General features: G+C 39.4%; 1 protein-coding gene across 4 annotated transcripts in view; it reads left to right on the top strand.

Moving 5' to 3' along the window:
* The window catches only part of TRIO (trio Rho guanine nucleotide exchange factor), a 254,719-nt gene that overhangs the window by 215,806 nt on the left and 20,560 nt on the right, over positions 1–18,353 (top strand). For 3 of the 4 annotated variants that reach the window (XM_037379282.1, XM_037379280.1, XM_037379281.1), the window contains exons 35-43: positions 3,673–3,965; positions 5,711–5,881; positions 9,879–9,974; positions 12,077–12,225; positions 12,964–13,030; positions 14,514–14,617; positions 15,233–15,302; positions 17,354–17,443; positions 18,072–18,164. In XM_037379282.1, the coding sequence (XP_037235179.1) occupies positions 3,673–3,965; positions 5,711–5,881; positions 9,879–9,974; positions 12,077–12,225; positions 12,964–13,030; positions 14,514–14,617; positions 15,233–15,302; positions 17,354–17,443; positions 18,072–18,164 (1,133 nt within the window). Of the gene's footprint in view, positions 1–3,672; positions 3,966–5,710; positions 5,882–8,809; positions 9,370–9,878; positions 9,976–12,076; positions 12,226–12,963; positions 13,031–14,513; positions 14,618–15,232; positions 15,303–17,353; positions 17,444–18,071; positions 18,165–18,353 lie in introns of those variants that run through there. The other variant, XR_005103017.1, reaches the window with a different exon arrangement.

The raw sequence follows: 18,353 nt of genomic DNA, 5'->3' as shown, positions 1-18,353 counted from the left end.
TTGCGCTGTAGTATTGTAACTGGTCTCCTGAGGAAGTGGATGAGGGTGAGAAATGGAGAATCCAGACCTTTGTTCAGCTGGGATGGGACGGGAAAATGGATGGTAAATGGTCTCACTGGGAAAATACTGGGATGGTATATTTATAGTGAGTATTAGCACCGACCTCTGAGGCTGTAGGGATGTTTTCTGCAAATTTAAGGAAGGGCAAGAAATCGGATCTGACTTCTGAAAAGGCTAGTAGGTTGGTATTCATTTCAGGTTAACTCTGGTGATGTTAAACCTCTTCTGTTTGTTTACTCAATTTTTTAAATTGTTTCTATTTTTTCTAATGCCTTTTTAAAATAAAATTTTATATTTAAGCTGAAGTTATTATTATGGCAGTGCAGTATTTTCATTCATTTTAACCTTTTCCTTCTCACCCAGGGCTTTCATGCTTTGAAGAGCAAAGCGGAACAGTGCTATCGTTTTGGTGTACTAATTACACTTTGCCCACTTTTATAATTCCCTGAAGCCCTAATAATACTTCAATGATATTTTGTATTAAATCATGCAGAAGAGAAGATGAGAAGCAGTTACATGCTGCATGCCAAATGAAAACTAATGCTGTGTGGGAGGATATGGCTAAAGTATGTGCTGCGAAAGATGTCTGGCTAACATTGTTTTTGTCTCTTAGATCCTCTCCACTTGAGCGGAGTACACGTATTTCTTCCTGCTCTGTTCCATCCTCCTGCCCCTAAACTCTTGGCTGACTTGGGTTAAGAGCAGGAGTGGTACAGCAGGAGTGCAGTCAGACAAAAATACCAGTCTTCCACGGTTTTAGGGGCTCTGGGCTGTACTGCTTGGTTTTACAAGGGATTCAGTAGTTGCAAAGTGCTGGTTGTCAAAAGGATGGGTGATAATTTGAGGAGGTGGAGCACAGGTTTTATAAAAACAAAAATGGGTTTATTAGCTGCAGGCACGTTACATGCTTAGGGATAGACATGTTTATGTGAAAGTAAATCTTGCACAATCAGTTACCACACCGCCTTTCTCTTAGAAAGGAGTAATTGTGAAAGTAAGAAATGCAACAGATGCAAAAATCAAAACAGTACATGGTAAACTTCTGTGAAGGCTTAGTTGCTTTTTTTTTCTTCTTCTTTTTTTGTAAACAAGTGAACGTGCTCTATTTTATTTGTATGGAAGGAACTTGTATGAACCCTTATTGGGAGGAAAAATATATACAAATGAAAGAAAAACTTGGCTGAGGGATTTTAAACATCTTCAAGCTTGAGAGTCCTGAAGACAAAGCATTTAGTTTATGCTTTAAGAAACTTAGTTGTAAGAATACCAGCACTGTTCTCTCCTCTTCTGTGTTCCACTAGCAGAGTGACAGAAGGTTATTTATTGAAATACCCATCAGCCAGTGTTTGCTGTGATTTCTGAAACAAGGCATTTGAAAAAAAAATAAAATTAAAATGCATGATACAATAAAGGTAATGTTAAGTTTGGTGAAAGAGCAGTCAAACTAACTTCTAACAGTTTTAATAGGAGATTGTTTGGATTCCAATGGAGACTCCAGCTTGCAGATGATTGTGAGTTTTGTTTGGAACTTTTTTAATAAGCAGACCACTTCCCCGCCCCCCCCCCCCCCCCCCCCCCCTTTAAATAAAGTAAAAAAATGTGTCATGATGTGGATGCTGATGGCTAGTAGGCTTGTCTGTCTTACGGATGTGCTGAGAACCCTTAAGCAGTAATCCAGGGGCTTTGAGGGATACTCAGATTGCAAGTTGAAAACCATTGTTACAGATAATTAATTTCTTCTTTATGTTTCCTGCTTCAACAAGAAAATAATGTGGTAATTATGGGGCGCTGCTATCTTTAGATTTAGAGGCAAAGCTGACTAGCGTAACTGTGCGTCTGCTTTTTGGTAGTACCCATTACTTAAAGCCTTGAAACCATGTTAATGGCATCGTAGGAAGTCTCCTTACCCAGGTGCAGCACAGCTGCAGCTGTGGCTAGAAGATAATTCTGCAGGTGAATCCCGATTCTGGGTGACTTTAGTAACTAGCTTGTAGGACTGAAGGTATGTTTTATGAAGTTTCTTTTCTTTACGGAAACATGATGGAAGTGGAGGTTAATAGCAATTATTATGTGTGTGTATTCATACAGTATAAGCTACAGGAGTTCGTGGCATCAGACCTGATGTGTCTTAATGGTTACATGCCACTTGGGTTTTATTAGAATAGAGAAAAATCCTCACAGAAAGCCTGATAGATCATAATTTTGGGTGCCTTTTTTGGAACAGCTTGAACAGTGAAAGAAAAAAAAAGTCCCAACTTAGTATATTCATATTTTATGTCTCCCCATCTCAGTTCAAAGTTGTAATTTGCACTTAATGCTTTATGGAAACAGAGCAGGCTCACATACTTGTGTGTGCATCTAAGGCATTTGAGTGTTTACAGTGAAGTGTATTGCTGCATAAATGTGACCATATTATTCTACAAAATTCAAACGGCTTCTGGTCAGACTGGCAATACGCCTCTTACAGAAAAGCAGCCAGAAGAGGTGACCTGAACATCTGTGTCAAGCTTCAAGAAGGAACACAAGCACTGCATTTAATTCCCAGCAGTAGAAACATTCAACAAAACATTACTTATGTCATCCTTATATAAACTACTCATCTACAAAAGTGCACACACATGGGGCGGGGTGGGGGGGTGGTGTACGAACCTGCATTTGACAACCTAGGAGAGTCTTGTTAACACCCTAATGGTAGATGGTATTCATAGGAGAGGTGTTATGAGAACGTGTCCAAACAAAAAGTATGATTTCAGGAAAACAGAATTGCTAGGGAAAGAAGAATTGTGCTGCTTGGGGGGGGGAACCCAATGTGGTCTCAAAACGGATAACCAGTAGGTGTTTATCATAAGCATACAGTCCAGTTCAAGTGACAGGAGCCTCAGTGGGAAAGTAGTGTTGACCTCATGCGCATACAACTATGGCTTGATGAAAGTGTGTCCTTTGTTTGACTACAGAACTCCAGGCATTGTCATGCTGAGAAATACTGCTGATCCTGAGGTTTGAACAAATGGGCTTTTAAACTTTCGTGTTCTGTGCCTTTTTAAAAACCAAACAAAACAACAGCCAAAAGTCTGAGAAGATTTAAGCAAAAGACAGACGTTTAGCTGTTTTCTGGATTCTTCTTCCCCTTTTCCCAAGGGCAGGGGAAATAAATAAAATAAACAAACTGGAGCATTGTAGTAGAATTTGGTGTTTGAAAAATAATTTACTTCTCTCATTGAGGCAATTATTTTTGCTCTTCATGTCCATGCTCAAACCAGTATACATTAAAAGATAAACCAAGCATATCCTTCCATGAAGTCAGATGACATATAGAACATATCATCTAATATCAAATAAATATCAGCAGTGGTAAGTATGCATTGTAGTTGAGGCAGGAGTGACTTAACAATGCTTGACTGTTGTAAGCATATATATAGTGTTTATGTGTGGGTGGCCACGGGCAGCGTGAACACTGATAGTTGTGGTGTCATTAAAGCCAGGTTAGTTAAAAATAATCTTGTCAATTCATCCATAAATCCAATCTGATACCCGTGATTACACGTGTCATTTGCCTTGTTTCTCACTTACTGGTGTTTCAGCTTTAAAATGCTCCCCTTCTTCTTTTTCCAGACTCCCTTTCAGTCTCCAGCAATGATGCCAGTCCTCCTGCTTCGGTAACATCCCTTCAGCCCCACATGATCGGTGCACAGAGCTCTCCGGGCCCCAAGCGCCCAGGCAACACTTTGAGAAAATGGCTTACCAGTCCTGTGAGGCGTCTGAGCAGTGGGAAAGCAGATGGGCATGTCAAAAAACTGGCCCACAAGCATAAGAAGAGTAGAGAGGTTCGTAAAAGTGCCGATGCAGGCTCTCAGAAGGACTCTGATGATAGTGCAGCAACCCCACAAGATGAAACTGTTGAGGAGGTAAGTGTTCAGGGCAGCTTCCCGAGACTCGTTGTTATGTTTTTTCAAAGAACTACATGTTGTCAGGTGAAGGTTGTCTCCTCATTTGACTGTCCAGCAGCTGATCAAAGTGGCATGTGCCCATGTGCTCATTCTTGATGACTGCTGTACTCTGTGTAAGTGCTGTGCCAGGCACAGTTTGCTCCCTTCTGCATTGAGAGTGTTAGTATGATAGCTCCGTGGAGAAGGCTGTGTAGTTAAAAAGGAGAAATGGGAGAGTAAACAGTTGTTCTTTAGCTTTGCTTTCTTATCCCACTTAAGAAAGCGGCTTTGTGAGTAAAGGTGCTTCATGTTCTGGGAATAATCAGGTCATTTTGTATTTCCTTTCCTTTTCCTGTTGATGAATCAGGGAAAAAACAGGGAGAGCCGCTTAACTGCTTAAAGCTGTATGTACACCTTGAGCAAGAGTTAGAGTACAGAATTACTGGCCCTTCAAATCAAAAGGTAGATAAACACAGCAGTTTTCATTAGAGGGGAAAAAAACTGTGAACTATTTGAGATTTTGCCACCAAGGACATCTGCCGGAGGCCTCCCTTCCTCCCACAAACATGTGCCCATCCTTGGAAGCCTGGAACTGGTGTATGAGCAAAGCCTGCCTTCAGTTAGGTGCGGACAGAGTCACATTCCCTTCTCTTATAAACCTGTGGTTCAGGCCGAAATGAACGGCATCTTACTGTTTCCAAGGGCACAGCAACTTGCATGCTATACAGTTACTCCCTCCTACCAGGCTTGAATCTGAGTAGTGGTTTTGGTAGTTATTGTACAGAAAAGTGGTCTCGGATGCCCAATTACTTATGTAGTACGTCTTTTTTTTTTTTTTTTTTTTTCTTGCTCCTGACATATTTTGCTGCAAGCTTGGAACATCAGTGAAGTTACACAGTAAATGTAGGAAAGAAAAGTACTAGAGACTTGGCAGCATGGTGAATTGGGAGATGTGGTTTGGGAAGGAATATTGGCCTCTGTCCTTGAATGGCAAGCTGTAGAAAAAGGCCCTCTGTGATGCCGTTGTAGTGGAAGTGTCTGTTATTCTGCAGTTCTGTGAGTGAGGGAAAACCTAAGGCCAGTGCCTTAAAATCAGGAAAAAGCAATAACCGTCTATGCTGTCTTCCTTTAAAGATAGTTAAATCATTCTGTGAGGTCAGTTATATTAAACTTTGGCTAGTTGAAATTATATTCCTTATATAACTGGAAGGACTGTCTTTCGACACCACTGTAAAAATTACACAAGCAGTCTGCTCTTGCTGCTTAAAGGGGGAAGGGGCAGAAAGGACAATTGAGAAAATACTTAACGTTGTAATAGGGGGGAGTCATATCCTTTAGAGGTCTTGCTGTGAGGGTTGGTACTTCAGATACAAAGTTCTTGAGTTTCTGAAGTTAGAGGAATGTGGCTCTTCACAGAACTGAACTTGGAAAGCAAGCATGGCTTTGGTAACATTTTCCTGTAGTAAATTTCAAGCTGAATGTCTTGTTCTCAGTATCTCAATCCATCTGCTTTTACCAGACACTGAAAAATATTTTTGGCATCTGCTTTCCGCCCCCCCCCCCCCCGCCCCTCTGTTGAGCAGTTGCACTGCAGTTTGCTGTATCATCTTAATTTGTTGGGAGAGGGGTGAGATCTACAGAACAGACTTAAGAGAAGCTTGTAATCACAAGCTTTGTGCTGTTGAGGAGGTAACAAAGCTCAAATCTCTTGGTTTTATTTACAGAGAGGTCGGAATGAGGGGCTGAGCAGTGGCACTCTCTCCAAGTCATCCTCTTCGGGCATGCAGAGCTGTGGAGAGGAGGAAGGTGAGGAGGGAGCGGATGCTGTGCCACTCCCTCCTCCAATGGCAATTCAGCAGCACAGTCTTCTCCAGCCTGACTCGCAGGATGACAAGGTAGGAGGAGGAAGCAGGGAAGGCTTCACATGTTGATATAACCTGTGTTTGCACAACCTATGTTTGCACAAGTTTTTCTCCTGTTTCCACAAGTCTCTGTAATGTATGTAATGCAGCTTTGTGGTTGACAGAAATAGTCCCTATGTCACTTTAGACAACATTTAAAGAGTTTCCTGTGGAAAGAGTGTGAATTAAATGCTTCTCTATTTTAAAAGCACAAGCGCAGAAAATTTTCTGCAAGCACTTTAAATGTGGAAATGGGCCACTTTGCATGTTTGCAGGCCTATTTACATCTGTGTGGATGATGCCATCTTTAGTGATCAGAATGTAATTGGTTTATAGTCATACCTTTTGGTACCGAGGTTAAAAAACATTTGCAAATAAACTTTATTAGGAGAAATTAACAGTTGTACATAACCTTTCTAGGTCGCAGGCTGTTCACCAAGCCCTACTAGTTTGGATTGCCTCTGTTCAGGGGGAAAAAAATGTACATGCCTCAACAGAAGGAGCTGTTCATATCAAATCTGAGGTGTTGGGGTTTTTTCTTCCAGTTTTTTTTTCCTTGTTTTTTTTTGGATGTCTGAGAAAAAGGTGTTCCAAGACATTAATATCCAAATAAGGGTCATAATCCAGCTGTTTTTTACAAAGCCATGTTAAAATTGAGGGTAAAAAACTTTGCATCGGTAAGGAAATTCTGGATGTATGTAGTAACTGCATGAAGGACACCTTACTTGAATATAATCTGGTTTTCTTATGTTGATGCATTGAGAGGGTTTATTTCAATTTTCAACCTGGATCAAACATTTAGAGGACAAGTATGAAGCCTGGACATGGAGATTTTAGAATGCAGTCTAAACGTGCAGCAAATACACTCATTACTGTTTTCTTCTGATTTTGCTGCTTAAAATTTTTAATCTGTACCACTGAATGTTGTTAGTGAATTTTGTGGCTGGTTGCTTGCTGTTCTTCTCAGTGATGCAGATGTTTTTGATAGCTTTGGCTGATCTTACTTCTTTCTGTTTTGTTTTTCTTCTTCCTTTTAAAAACACTGCCTTTCAGTGGGGATTGCCCTCATCCCTGAAAATATTGTTTGTAAGATCAAAATGGCTGGCTGCTGTGCTCTATGTGTATTTAATTCCTACATGTTTTCTGAATTGAAAAAGTGTAATATATGAGTTGGGGAGTTAATATATTGGGAAATATTCAATAAGCAAAAATAGGCCAGCCTTTAGACCTGAGAGAATATTTTATTGCTAGAAAATAACAATCCCAGTTTGAGGCTTTGAAATAAAATTTAAAAAAAATGTTGGTGAAATACATTAAAGTTCCTACTGATAAGCTGCCGTATTTGTATGTCTCTTCAGTGATATAAAAAAATTGATATGTGAGTCTTATAAAAAGCTCTCGAGATAAAAATGGACTTTGCTTAGCAATAAACGGCAAGAACAGTTACGTGAAGGGGTATGCCTGTAAGGTAGCGTCCCCTCACTTTTGTATTTCTGGTGCCAAGTCAGACCCTTACCACAGCAGAGTAAGAGGCTTTGAGTAGCTTTCAATCCCCAGTAAATACTGCTTTCACTTCTTAAGAGGTTAACATGTACCCACTGCAGTAAAAACATGTTGGGACAGTTTCTGAAGTAGCTTAAACTGCATTCTAAAGAAGACTTCTGAGAAGTTAAAATTTGGTAAAGTTAGTATCGTACCGTAATTTTTCAAAACATGCCAATAGCGATTAATCTGTGGTGCATTGGTGTTGTGCAGTATCTGTCCTACTGCACGGTGGAAGGCAAAAAAAAGTCCCCTCATGTGGCAGCCTGCTAGGTTGTGTATGCCTCCCCGAACTTCACACACCAAGATGAACCACCACTTCCCAGTACCTAAAGCAAATGCTTTATTGGAACACAGAAGTGAGAAGCCAGAGCGGTTTTACCTAGCAGAAGTCAGTTGGCTCTGTTGATGGAGTTACTGTTTAATAAAAGGCTTGCAAACAAATTCCCAGTTGGCTGCCTTCTGGGTGGAGTCCTCCTTCACATTCCTGCCACACTTGGTGGTTTCTTGGGTTGCTCAGCTCCTCTGGATCCCAAGGAATGTCTCCTCCTTTCCGTGACCTCAGAGGCTTGGCTTTCATCTGTGCTTCACTGTGAGCATTTCCTCCTCTCCAGGGATCGTGGTCTATGCTCTGTGCTGGAAACTCCCTGCTCTCTGGGTTTCTCCCTCCCTACCCAGCCCACTGTGGGCTACAGCAGCATCTCGCACTTGCACGTGCTCAGTTGCTGCCTTTACCTTCCCTTGTTTTCTGGGCAAGAGGTGTATTCTGCTCCCAGAGTACGTCAGCAGGCAGACTTCATCTCTACAGCTCCTCCTTTTTCAGATAGTATGTGATACAACCACATGAACTGGAAACAAACCAGTTCTGAAGTTTTACTAACAGTCACACCCCATATACTCCCCTAGAGCAATAACAGAGAGAAGGGACCTTGACCAGAGTCTGGTTCCAACACTGTCAGTGTTCTGTAAAGCTAAGCTGAGCTCCACAGGCAAAGTGAAAACCCACATACAGGCGCAACTTTGGAAAACACGGTCAACGTTCAGATGTCAGGAGCTTACAGTTGCTTAAAAGGCACACCAGCTGTGGGATTGCTCAGGTTTTGGTGTGCATGCAGTCGTCGTGTGTTAAGCCATGCTGATTTGTCTAGTATCACTAAATAACACAACCATTTTCTCCCCTAAGGGCTCATCTGCACAGTATGCATTCTTCCATTCAGTAGAATCATTGCACACTTCATGGATTTGCATTTGATGGCAGTTTGCAAGTTGTTTGCATTTAATTTTTGGATAAGCAGTATTGACGTTTCAAGAACAGTTGTGTTTAATATGAAACTAATTACTTTTGCTTTTTGTTTTCTCTTTTTATAAACTCTGATGCAGCATTATGTTGACTTGTGTTCTGTCTCTGCTTTGGCTCAGTTCCCATATCTTTCCATTTAAAGTTGTCTGTATTTCCTTTGCTTACCCAACCCCTGTTTTCCTTTCCGAATAAGGCAAATACAAGGCAAGCTACCTAAAATCTGTATATTCTTTTTTTGTACTGATTTATGGTGAGCCTTGTTACAGTCATGCTTGATTTGAGCAGAACCTCTTGTGTTAAGTCTTTATATGTGCCATTTCTTTGTCCGGTTTGTTGATAACATTTGCAGGACAGCTTACCCTGTGCTACGTGATGTTCACTGTGCTGTTTGTAATATGAAGTAAGGTTCATATTACGCCCTGTTTCTACTTTCCAGTTATTTAATGATAAATGTAATATGCAAACGACACTGTTTGCAAATTACTGAGGCTGAACTTAATGGCCCTCTCCCAGAATCCTTTACTGTGAACACCTTTTACCTTCAGTTGTATCTATAAACTGGCATTTTATAGCTTATGAGGCCAGAGATCTTCTGTGCTCTACACATACCATTGGGGAAAATGGATGGCACAAGGAATGGGTGAGCTCAATTTCCCCTCTGAATCTGGGCAATATACCCCAGCTCCTTTAGAAAAGTAAATGCCCCTGAGTTACTGGTGTATTTTTTCATAGCTCAGTGATGCTTGCCCCTTTATGTCAAGTCTTCTTGTTCCTGTTACTCTTCTGCAGTTGTTGCTTTGTTTAACCAGCAATAAAATACATTAACAGTTCGTTGTCCATTGGGTCGGCTCAGGTGATTTTTATAGCTATTTGTCAGGTATTATCATAGTCAGCAAGATGCAGGATACTTCCTTGACTTCTGTTGCATATAGGAACAGGAGTTTTTATCCCAGCATTTAACTTCTATGGGGGTTACTTAAAATTTGCAATTCCAGTTGCCCAAGTCGGAAGGGATGGTATTAGTGTTATATTACACTGACAGTTATTGTTGAGTACCTTTGTCTGACAGAGAAGTGAAGGAAGCCTCTTGATACTTGAGCATGTACCAGGCTAACTCTGGGATTCTCCTTCCTTTGTGTCATTGCACAGACCTCTTCTCGACTATTGGTGCGGCCAACAAGCTCCGAGACACCCAGTGCTGCAGAACTAGTCAGTGCAATTGAAGAACTCGTCAAAAGTAAAATGGTGAGGCTGACTTTGGCAGATGCATGCATTTAAAGCAGTTGTGTCTTCAAGTCCTGACTTGCTATTCAAAGAAAAGCTACATGTGTTTGACTTTTAAAACTTGATGTCTGTTTCCAAAGTTGCTTTCTGGGTTGGTGTAAGGGTCATTTATATGCCCTCTTTTGTAAAAGCACTTACTGAATAGGTAAATGGCTATGTAGAAAAGAAAAAAACAATAAGAGGGAAGGGAGATGGCAGGAAATTTATGTCCTGTTAGTACAAAGAAAACGTCCTATCAGTAAAATGAATATGAAGACCCAGTGTCTTAGCTTGGTAGACCTTTATGAGAAGGATCCCTGAAACAAAATTTATAGCAAACCTAATAAGGTGAAATGGTAAAGCAGATAACCCTCACACAGAAACATCTATGCTATCTAGCTGCTTTTTAGGTGTAATGTGATAATGAAGAAATAATTAAAAGAGTAAAAGGATCATTTTGTATGGTGGCGCCTCCTTTCTTGCTTTTGTTGTTTGCTAACGAAATAAGTAGGAGGAATTTGTTTTAGCTTTTTTAAGTTTTCTGTGTTTCTGAAGATGCTTATTGACAAAGGGTAGGGTGTATAGATAATTCCAGGCAGGACCTCCTTCATATTCAAAACCCAGCTTGAACCAGTCCTGGAAAAACTGCTATTGCTGACCCTGTTTGAGCAAGGAGGTTTGACTATATGGTCTCAAGAGGTCCCTCAGCAATTCTCTGACTCCCTCAAAACCTTTTAAGTCTTGCTTTTGCAACATAGACCCCGTTGGTCTTAGTAGAAGTGCTGCTGTGAAAACTACAGAGAATTGCAGCATGGCAGCCCCATGTTACCAGAGGCTGATATTTCCCAAGATCATTCTAAACTTAAGCAGCTTTGAATTTCAGAATGAGAAAATTTAGTTTCTGTTTTATCTTTCCTCATTCAGAAAGACTTACACTTCACATAACTACATGAAATAATTTCTGCGCTCTCTTTAGAATATTAACTTTGCTTTTTACTACTTTTGCACCAGAAGGGTGAATAACCAGTAATCTGTGGCAAAACTCAACACAGTCTTTTGCAAATTGGAAGTTTGATAACCCATGCATCTTTGAGGCAGCCTAGCAGTGGATATAACTTAATGATCCATGCATATAGTCCCTGATGGAGATGTTCTCATTTCACAGTTTTAGCCAAGGATCAGCTTCCTCTGTTTTCTGGGCCAGTCATATCGTTATTGTTTTTTTACTTTTTGTAGGGAAAGGAAAAAGATTACAGCTGAACCCCACCCTGGTGAAGTAAATGTGTCTTCCATTAAAGGCTGTATCACATGCAAGGAAAATGTGATATGTAACTGTAGCTTGATCCAATGTTATGGGCTTGAATCAAAGTCGTCCAGTAAATACTTCACAGAAGCTTGTTGATATTGTTTTTCCCATGGCTTCTCCATCTTTTATACAAATAGAAGCCTGTGTAGTCTATACAAGGGAGACAGTGTATCTGGCAGAAGAGAGAGGGACTGTTTCTTAGGATCTGAACTGTCATGAAGCTCAAGAGCAACATTGACAGCGTAGAAGTCATTTAATTTCTTCAATGAGTCAATATATTGGCTAGTTATTATGATAAAATGTCTTGACAAAGGATGTCACTTCTGTTGTGTTAAAAAATACAACATCAAAATTATTTCCTTTAAAGATGTCCTATTTATTATTGATAGTAACTTCCATATGCCAGAATCAAAGTACAACAAATACAATTTAGTCCCTGGCAGTAAGCACATATCTGTGTAGCTTCCACTATAGAAGTATTTACATCCTGAGCAGGTTAGTCTGACTTTCAGCCCTTCCTGATGAAACCAGCTGAACTCTGTTCTTTTCCTGTGCAGGAAAGACTGACATATCTGAAATGTGCTTCTGTACAGTTAGGTTATCTGTCCTGGAAAGCCAAGTTGTTGGCTGATTTCCTAGAAGCTTGAGACCTCCTTTGCTGAGATACATTACAATAATGGATCTCCCATAGGTTCCCGTATACAGCTGCGTGTAAGTGTCTCTTGTCAACAAAGGGGAAATAAATCGTTGTTGCTCTCTGTCTTGAAAACCTTCTCAGGCCCTGGAGGACCGTCCAAGTTCCTTGTTGGTAGATCAAGGTGACAGTAGCAGTCCATCCTTCAACCCTTCAGATAATTCTCTTCTGTCCTCCTCATCACCCATAGATGAGATGGAAGAAAGAAAATCCAGCTCCTTAAAAAGGCGACAGTAAGACCACATTTTCATTCTGTTTTTCACAGTGTTTTGAGACATGAAATGTTTAAAGGAAGTCCATTTTCAACTGGAAGGAGAAGCTGTTAGTCTGAAAGGGGGAGGATGTGTTAGGTGTCAAGCATGTAGTCACATTATGCAAAGAAAAAATTTTTTCTCAAACATTAGTTACAGTTTAAATTTCCTGAGATGTTGAATTTCAGTCATACTGGTGTTTGATTTCTGTCACATGTCAATCTCTGAGTTACTCAGGAGGATGCTGATCTTTAAGTGTTCAGAGGGCTGTTAGGCTTAAAAAAAACTGGTCATTCCCCTTGTTCTGTTTCACCACGCTCTTAATTTCTTTACGTAGCAGTAAACTGTTACCATGGTAGAACAAAAACATGCCTGGCTTCAAAATTATTTAAATCTGTGGGTAGAAATAACAAGTCATATACTTAAGTCTCCAGACCAGAGACATAATAGCATTTTATTTTAAACAATAGTTCAATGTTTAATTTTAATGACACATGTAAGAAAACACCTGACTTGAGATAAACAAAAGTAAGCCTGCTCCAGTTCCAGAGTCAAAGCAGCATCTTGCTTAGAAAGAATGTGCATTAATTCTTCTGTTCCAGCTCTGTTTATCAAACACATGACTGCAAATGTGTAGAAAGTTCAATGCTATTAATGCTTTTTAAGAATCTCTTTTGGTTTTTGGTGAAATATATGTTCACCATTTTCTTTCCATTATAGCTACGTCTTACAGGAATTAGTGGAGACCGAGCGAGATTATGTACGAGATCTGGGCTATGTAGTTGAGGTATGATGTTTTTGATTCTCTTGCTTTTTCTTTTTTTTTTTTTTTTTTTTTAAATGTGGTACTGACCAGCTGTGTAACTTGAACCTCACAATTTTTTTCACAAGGCAAAGGAAGAAACTGAAAATGTGAGTGCTTGCATTCCGAGTTTTCCTTCCTGCAGACTTTTAACATATTAGAAATACTGCATCAAATCTTACTCTCTTCTTTCTTCCTGTTATTGTGCGAACCTCAGTGCTCTTCTGAAGAGTGTAGTTTTGTCATTTTTTAAGATCACTACCTCTGTTCTAATGATATCTTAGACTATATGGTTTTATTTAGCACAACTGAATTTAAAAAAAGTGTTGTAGCTCAGCATAGAGAGCAGCTATCCTGGTTTTGAAAGCCCTGCTTCCTTTCCTACTGCTAGGCTTCTCTTAGACTTCATAGTTTCCCCTTCTGTTAAATGAGACAACATCACACATTTCCCTTCAGTCTTCAGCTAGCAACAAGATGCATTTGGAAGAATAGAGAGAATGAGCATGACAGTGAATTTCAGCCTAACAAGGTTCAATTCTTAAACTCTGTTTTAAAGGGAGGGGGGGAAAGAAAGATCAGTATTGTGAGAGTCTTCTTATAGTATTTAAAGGGTGCATTAGAAGGCTATGAACAGATGTATTTTTGTAAACTGACAAAATAATTCCTGGTGAAAATGCTAGACATCGAAACCTAAACTTGGAAACTAAAACCAGGCCTGACTAATTAGGAATAGGAGTATTAGGAAAAAATAGAAGGAATAGAGTTGCATGAATATTACAAAACTTAAAAAGACTCCCAGCTCTGTGTGATAGAATTGCACAGTGAAATGACTATATACAAAAGAGAAGATGGGAGTATGGGAAGATGTAAAAGGAACGTTATTGCAGCCAGAATGCTTGCTAATAGAATTGATGTTCAGATTTTTTGGCGTTCTGTTTGCTCATACTGCAAGCAGTAGTCCGTGCAGTGCAGTCCCATACGCAGTGTGGTTGCTGTCTTCCTCAACACATTTTGGGGGAGGGTTAGTGTGGATGGCTGAAATAAGAAACACTGAGCAAAGGAGCACAGAAGCCAGTTCAGCGGCTCTGACATGTATTAGGTAACAGCTCTACCTGGCAAAGCATTGAAGCTGCTTCGGACAATAAGGAAAAGGGCTGTAGAAGTTTCCTCTATGCTTTGAGCCTGTCACATGGCTAAATTAGCTCGAGTGAATTCATCTTGCTAGCACTGGGCAGTGTTGTGTAGACAACCTCAAGCCAATTTGTGATATTTTTATGCCTATGCTCTATGTTATGCTATGTTATAGAGCAGGTTTTTGGTTTATTTTTGTGTCCCAAGCCTGCTGTTGTAATGAGCAATTTGGACAGCTGCTGGGAAAAGGGGGATTAAAAGACAACTCACCTTTTTTTTTTTTTTTTTTTTTATTAAAGTTGAAACGTTCACAGTGAATTTCCTTGGACTGTTGCAGGGTTACATGGCACTTATGAAGGAAGATGGTGTACCTGATGACATGAAAGGCAAAGACAAGATTGTATTCGGAAACATTCACCAGATTTATGACTGGCACAGAGAGTATGTATTAACTTGAAAACCATCTGCTGAACAATTCTACCTAAAAATACTTGATTGACTTGAGATTTTTTCCCTCGAATATTCAGATACAAAATAAATACAATTGCTCTTGTGCTTTGAGTTATAGGTGCTGTAGATTCAGCTTACAAATGTTGGTATGAAGATTTGATTTAAACAAGGATGCTTATATATAGCAAGTGCTTCAGCTGAGTCTTTAGTATGGATAGTATTATGTAAAGAAGTTTGTACGTTGTTTTTAAAAATGTTTTCTCTAAGAATACAGTGTAAAAAATCTGTTGGGATTAGCATGGCAATGTGAGCACCTCGGGCATTCAGACTAGGAAAGAGAAAAAGTGTCAACCAATATATGAAATTAAAGGATTTTATTAATGAACACCAGTATTTTTTCATCTTGGCATGGATTCAGTGCATCCTTTTGGAAATCTGTAATAAAATATTACACTGTTAACATTGTCATTTTGGATATACATTAATAGCCAGAGCTACTGATAGGGCACACAAAGTGGACCTTGCAGTAAGACCACTTTGCTTTGCAACTACATGTTGCTATGGTGTGTGCTATCAGAAAAAAGTACTTACTCTGTTTATGTTCAGCTTCTTTTTAGGAGAGTTGGAGAAGTGCCTTGAAGATCCAGAAAAGCTGGGATCCCTGTTTGTTAAGCATGTAAGTGCAAACATTGTCATTGGAAAACCCTTATCGCTGGTACATGTTTGATTATTAAGGATTTATCTATGGTACAACATGGTTAAGAAAGTGCTGTAAAACATTCTTCACTGTAAGAGGTGAAGAGAGAGCTTATAAGAGTTTATAAATAGATTAAGTAAATGCTCTAGTTTTTGTCCCCAGTATCTTCCTGTGGAGAAGAAATATGAATGAAGGCCTCATTTCTCAATTCAGTTCCAGTTCTGTGCAAAGGAATTGTCATTTCGTATGACACCTGCCTTCTAATCCCCAGTATCCATGTAGTACCATGGAACATAGGAACCAAAAATAGGAAAGGGGCTCATTCTTCTTTCTGGTTTCAATGCATCCTTATTCTGTATCCTTTCCTCTCCTGAGACTCACAGTAGTGGTGGAGATTCCTCCCTCTTCACTTGGGGAAGCAACTGAGAGGGTCAGAAATTCATGATGTTAAATTCTAGTCCAGCACGGTGCCCTTTATAGCTTTACACAAGTCCCTGGTTTTCCACTTTTCATTTATTAAAAGGAATGATCATGTGATGCATGTGGATATTGTAACACTTCAGAAGGAAATCGGATGAAGTCTAGTTATCTGGAAACTAGATACCAAAAGTCAGGACGCATCAAACATGCTGTTAATCAGTCCTTTTGCAGTTTCCTTGTGTAGAAATACAATTTAGTATCTGTTTGAGATGAGGTCTCGAGATACTCCAAATCACACAAGACAGCAGAAGGGAAATTGCCTGCTAAATATGATTGTTTGTGCAAGTGTGCAAAGACTCAAGGCAGACTGGATTAAAGCAGATTTAATGGGTTTCAGATTTTCCCTGGAGCCTGTGTTTAAAGTGAATACCAGGGTACCAAAAGAGTGCAGAACCAAACATTAATCAAACAGTAACACTGGAAGCCTGGACTAATAATGAGGAATGAGCTGTTACATTTCTGAGGGATTATTTTATAAAAAGAAAGTATGCGGAGAGGGGAGAATTCTGGCACTGGGAAAATGGGAAACCTGGAGGAAGTAACTCTCCCTGTTTCTGATTGCTGGTTTACTTTCTTCTGCTATATTTGTAACTGACTTGACTATGAAAGGCACGCTTACCACTCCAGATGGAAAGGCAAGCTGTGATGCTATTACAGCATCCTCTAGAAAAACTGTGACTACCAGCTAGAACATGACGATTCAGTTCCTGATCTTAGTCTGTGTTCTGCATCCTTTTCAATCTCCATCTTACTTGGTTTTTGCTTTCCATTTGTCCTCGCTGGTCAGTACTCCCTAAGTTTTTGAGCAGCAAAGCCTCTAACAGCAAACCAATCCTAGCAAAATGATAAAGATTTTGAAATAGGTAATACATATGGTAAGTATGTGTTTTCTTAACCAGCAAGGTCAATAGTCAAGAATAAATCTTAAAGGCTGAAGTTATGCTCTCTCTCTTTTTCATTGTTGCCTTGGTGTTGAAAGCACATGCACAAAATACAGAATCAGAGTTAAAAAAATACTAGTGCTACGGTTTCCAGCTACATACTCTACATCCCCTCTCAAACTCCAGTAGGACAGCTGGTATTAAATAGAAGACTGGAGAGGTTTCTCCTGACTACTCTGTACAGCTTAACAGGAAGAGGTCATTATTCTAATACATTAGAATAATAATGAGATTATTAAAATTAAAGAAAAAATGTTTTTCAAAGACTCCATCCATTGCTCTTGCTAAAAGATAAAGATAACCATTTTCATACTTAATTTTGTTGTGGGACCTGCTGAGCTATCATCTAAACACCTGGGTTTTAGGAGTATTTGTAACTGTAGCAATTTTTGGACTTGTGTTGCCTTCTAAAATCATTGTGATAATCCCAAATATATGTGCTTTCAGATCTGTAATTTGTGCATATGTAATGGCTTTTTTGCTCAGAAGGACCCTTTTAAGTTCATACTTTTGAACAGCTGTACTTATTAAAATAATACTCTAGTTCAGTCTGGCTTGTGTTTTTTCTTGATGATGATGATGTATCGTTCTGTATCTTTGTTCCTCTAGGAGAGAAGGTTGCACATGTACATAGTTTACTGCCAGAACAAACCAAAGTCTGAGCACATTGTCTCAGAATACATTGATACATTTTTTGAGGTAAGCTCCTGAGAGAGGATGTACGCAAGGTGAAGGGTGTGTATAAATCATATACCAGATCTGTTGACAAAAAAAAAAAAAAAAAAAACCACAAAAAAAAACACCCCAGCACATACTATTGTTACTGCTTCAAGTTATAATTTATTGCCATTTCTGTTCTGATTTCTCAAGTCTGATACAGACTCCTAGAGATGTGTAAAGCTCTGGGGGAAGACAGCTAAAGTTTAGGTGTAAGATAGTAATTAATCAGTAGAGTCTCATCTTTACTAGCCCTAGCCCAGGCACTTAACAGTGCATATTATATGAAGAGGCAATTTTTGGATGAGCAAGGATCGCTGTCAAAAATAGACTGTATACAACTTACGGTTGAATAATTACATTTCACTATACAATCTTTTCAAAAAAAGATACAGAAGAAGGGGAATATTTTGGAAACAAAGCTTATACAGATAAGGGGCAGGACTCCAGCTGTTGCTAACTGAAGGTTAGATTCGGCTCTGACTTGTGCCAACTCCTGCTTGATAGCCATTAATAATGATATATCCTGCTGTGTTTCTAACTCAACAAAACAAAGTTGTTTCTAACTGAATGAACAAAAAAAAAAATATGTTTGTTTTACAACCCTCAGGATCTAAAGCAACGCTTGGGCCACAGACTTCAACTCACAGATTTGCTAATAAAACCTGTGCAGAGAATTATGAAATACCAGCTGTTACTAAAGGTAAACTGGTGTTGAGATGAATGATTTAATATCTGTGTAAATAGTTACATTTTCTTTTTTTAAATGCTGCTGATGCTTTTCCACGCTCCTCCCAAACAGAACCCAGATTAGTAAGCAATGTCATAGGATTATCTTCTGAGCATATTCAGATAGTTATAAAAATTGGAGTAAATAGCTTGGTCAGAATTC

Source organism: Falco rusticolus, chromosome 3, assembly GCF_015220075.1.
Source record: "Falco rusticolus isolate bFalRus1 chromosome 3, bFalRus1.pri, whole genome shotgun sequence".
NCBI lineage: Eukaryota > Metazoa > Chordata > Aves > Falconiformes > Falconidae > Falco > Falco rusticolus.
Note: the sequence above shows the minus strand (reverse complement) of the source record. Positions and strands in the feature narration are given on the sequence as shown.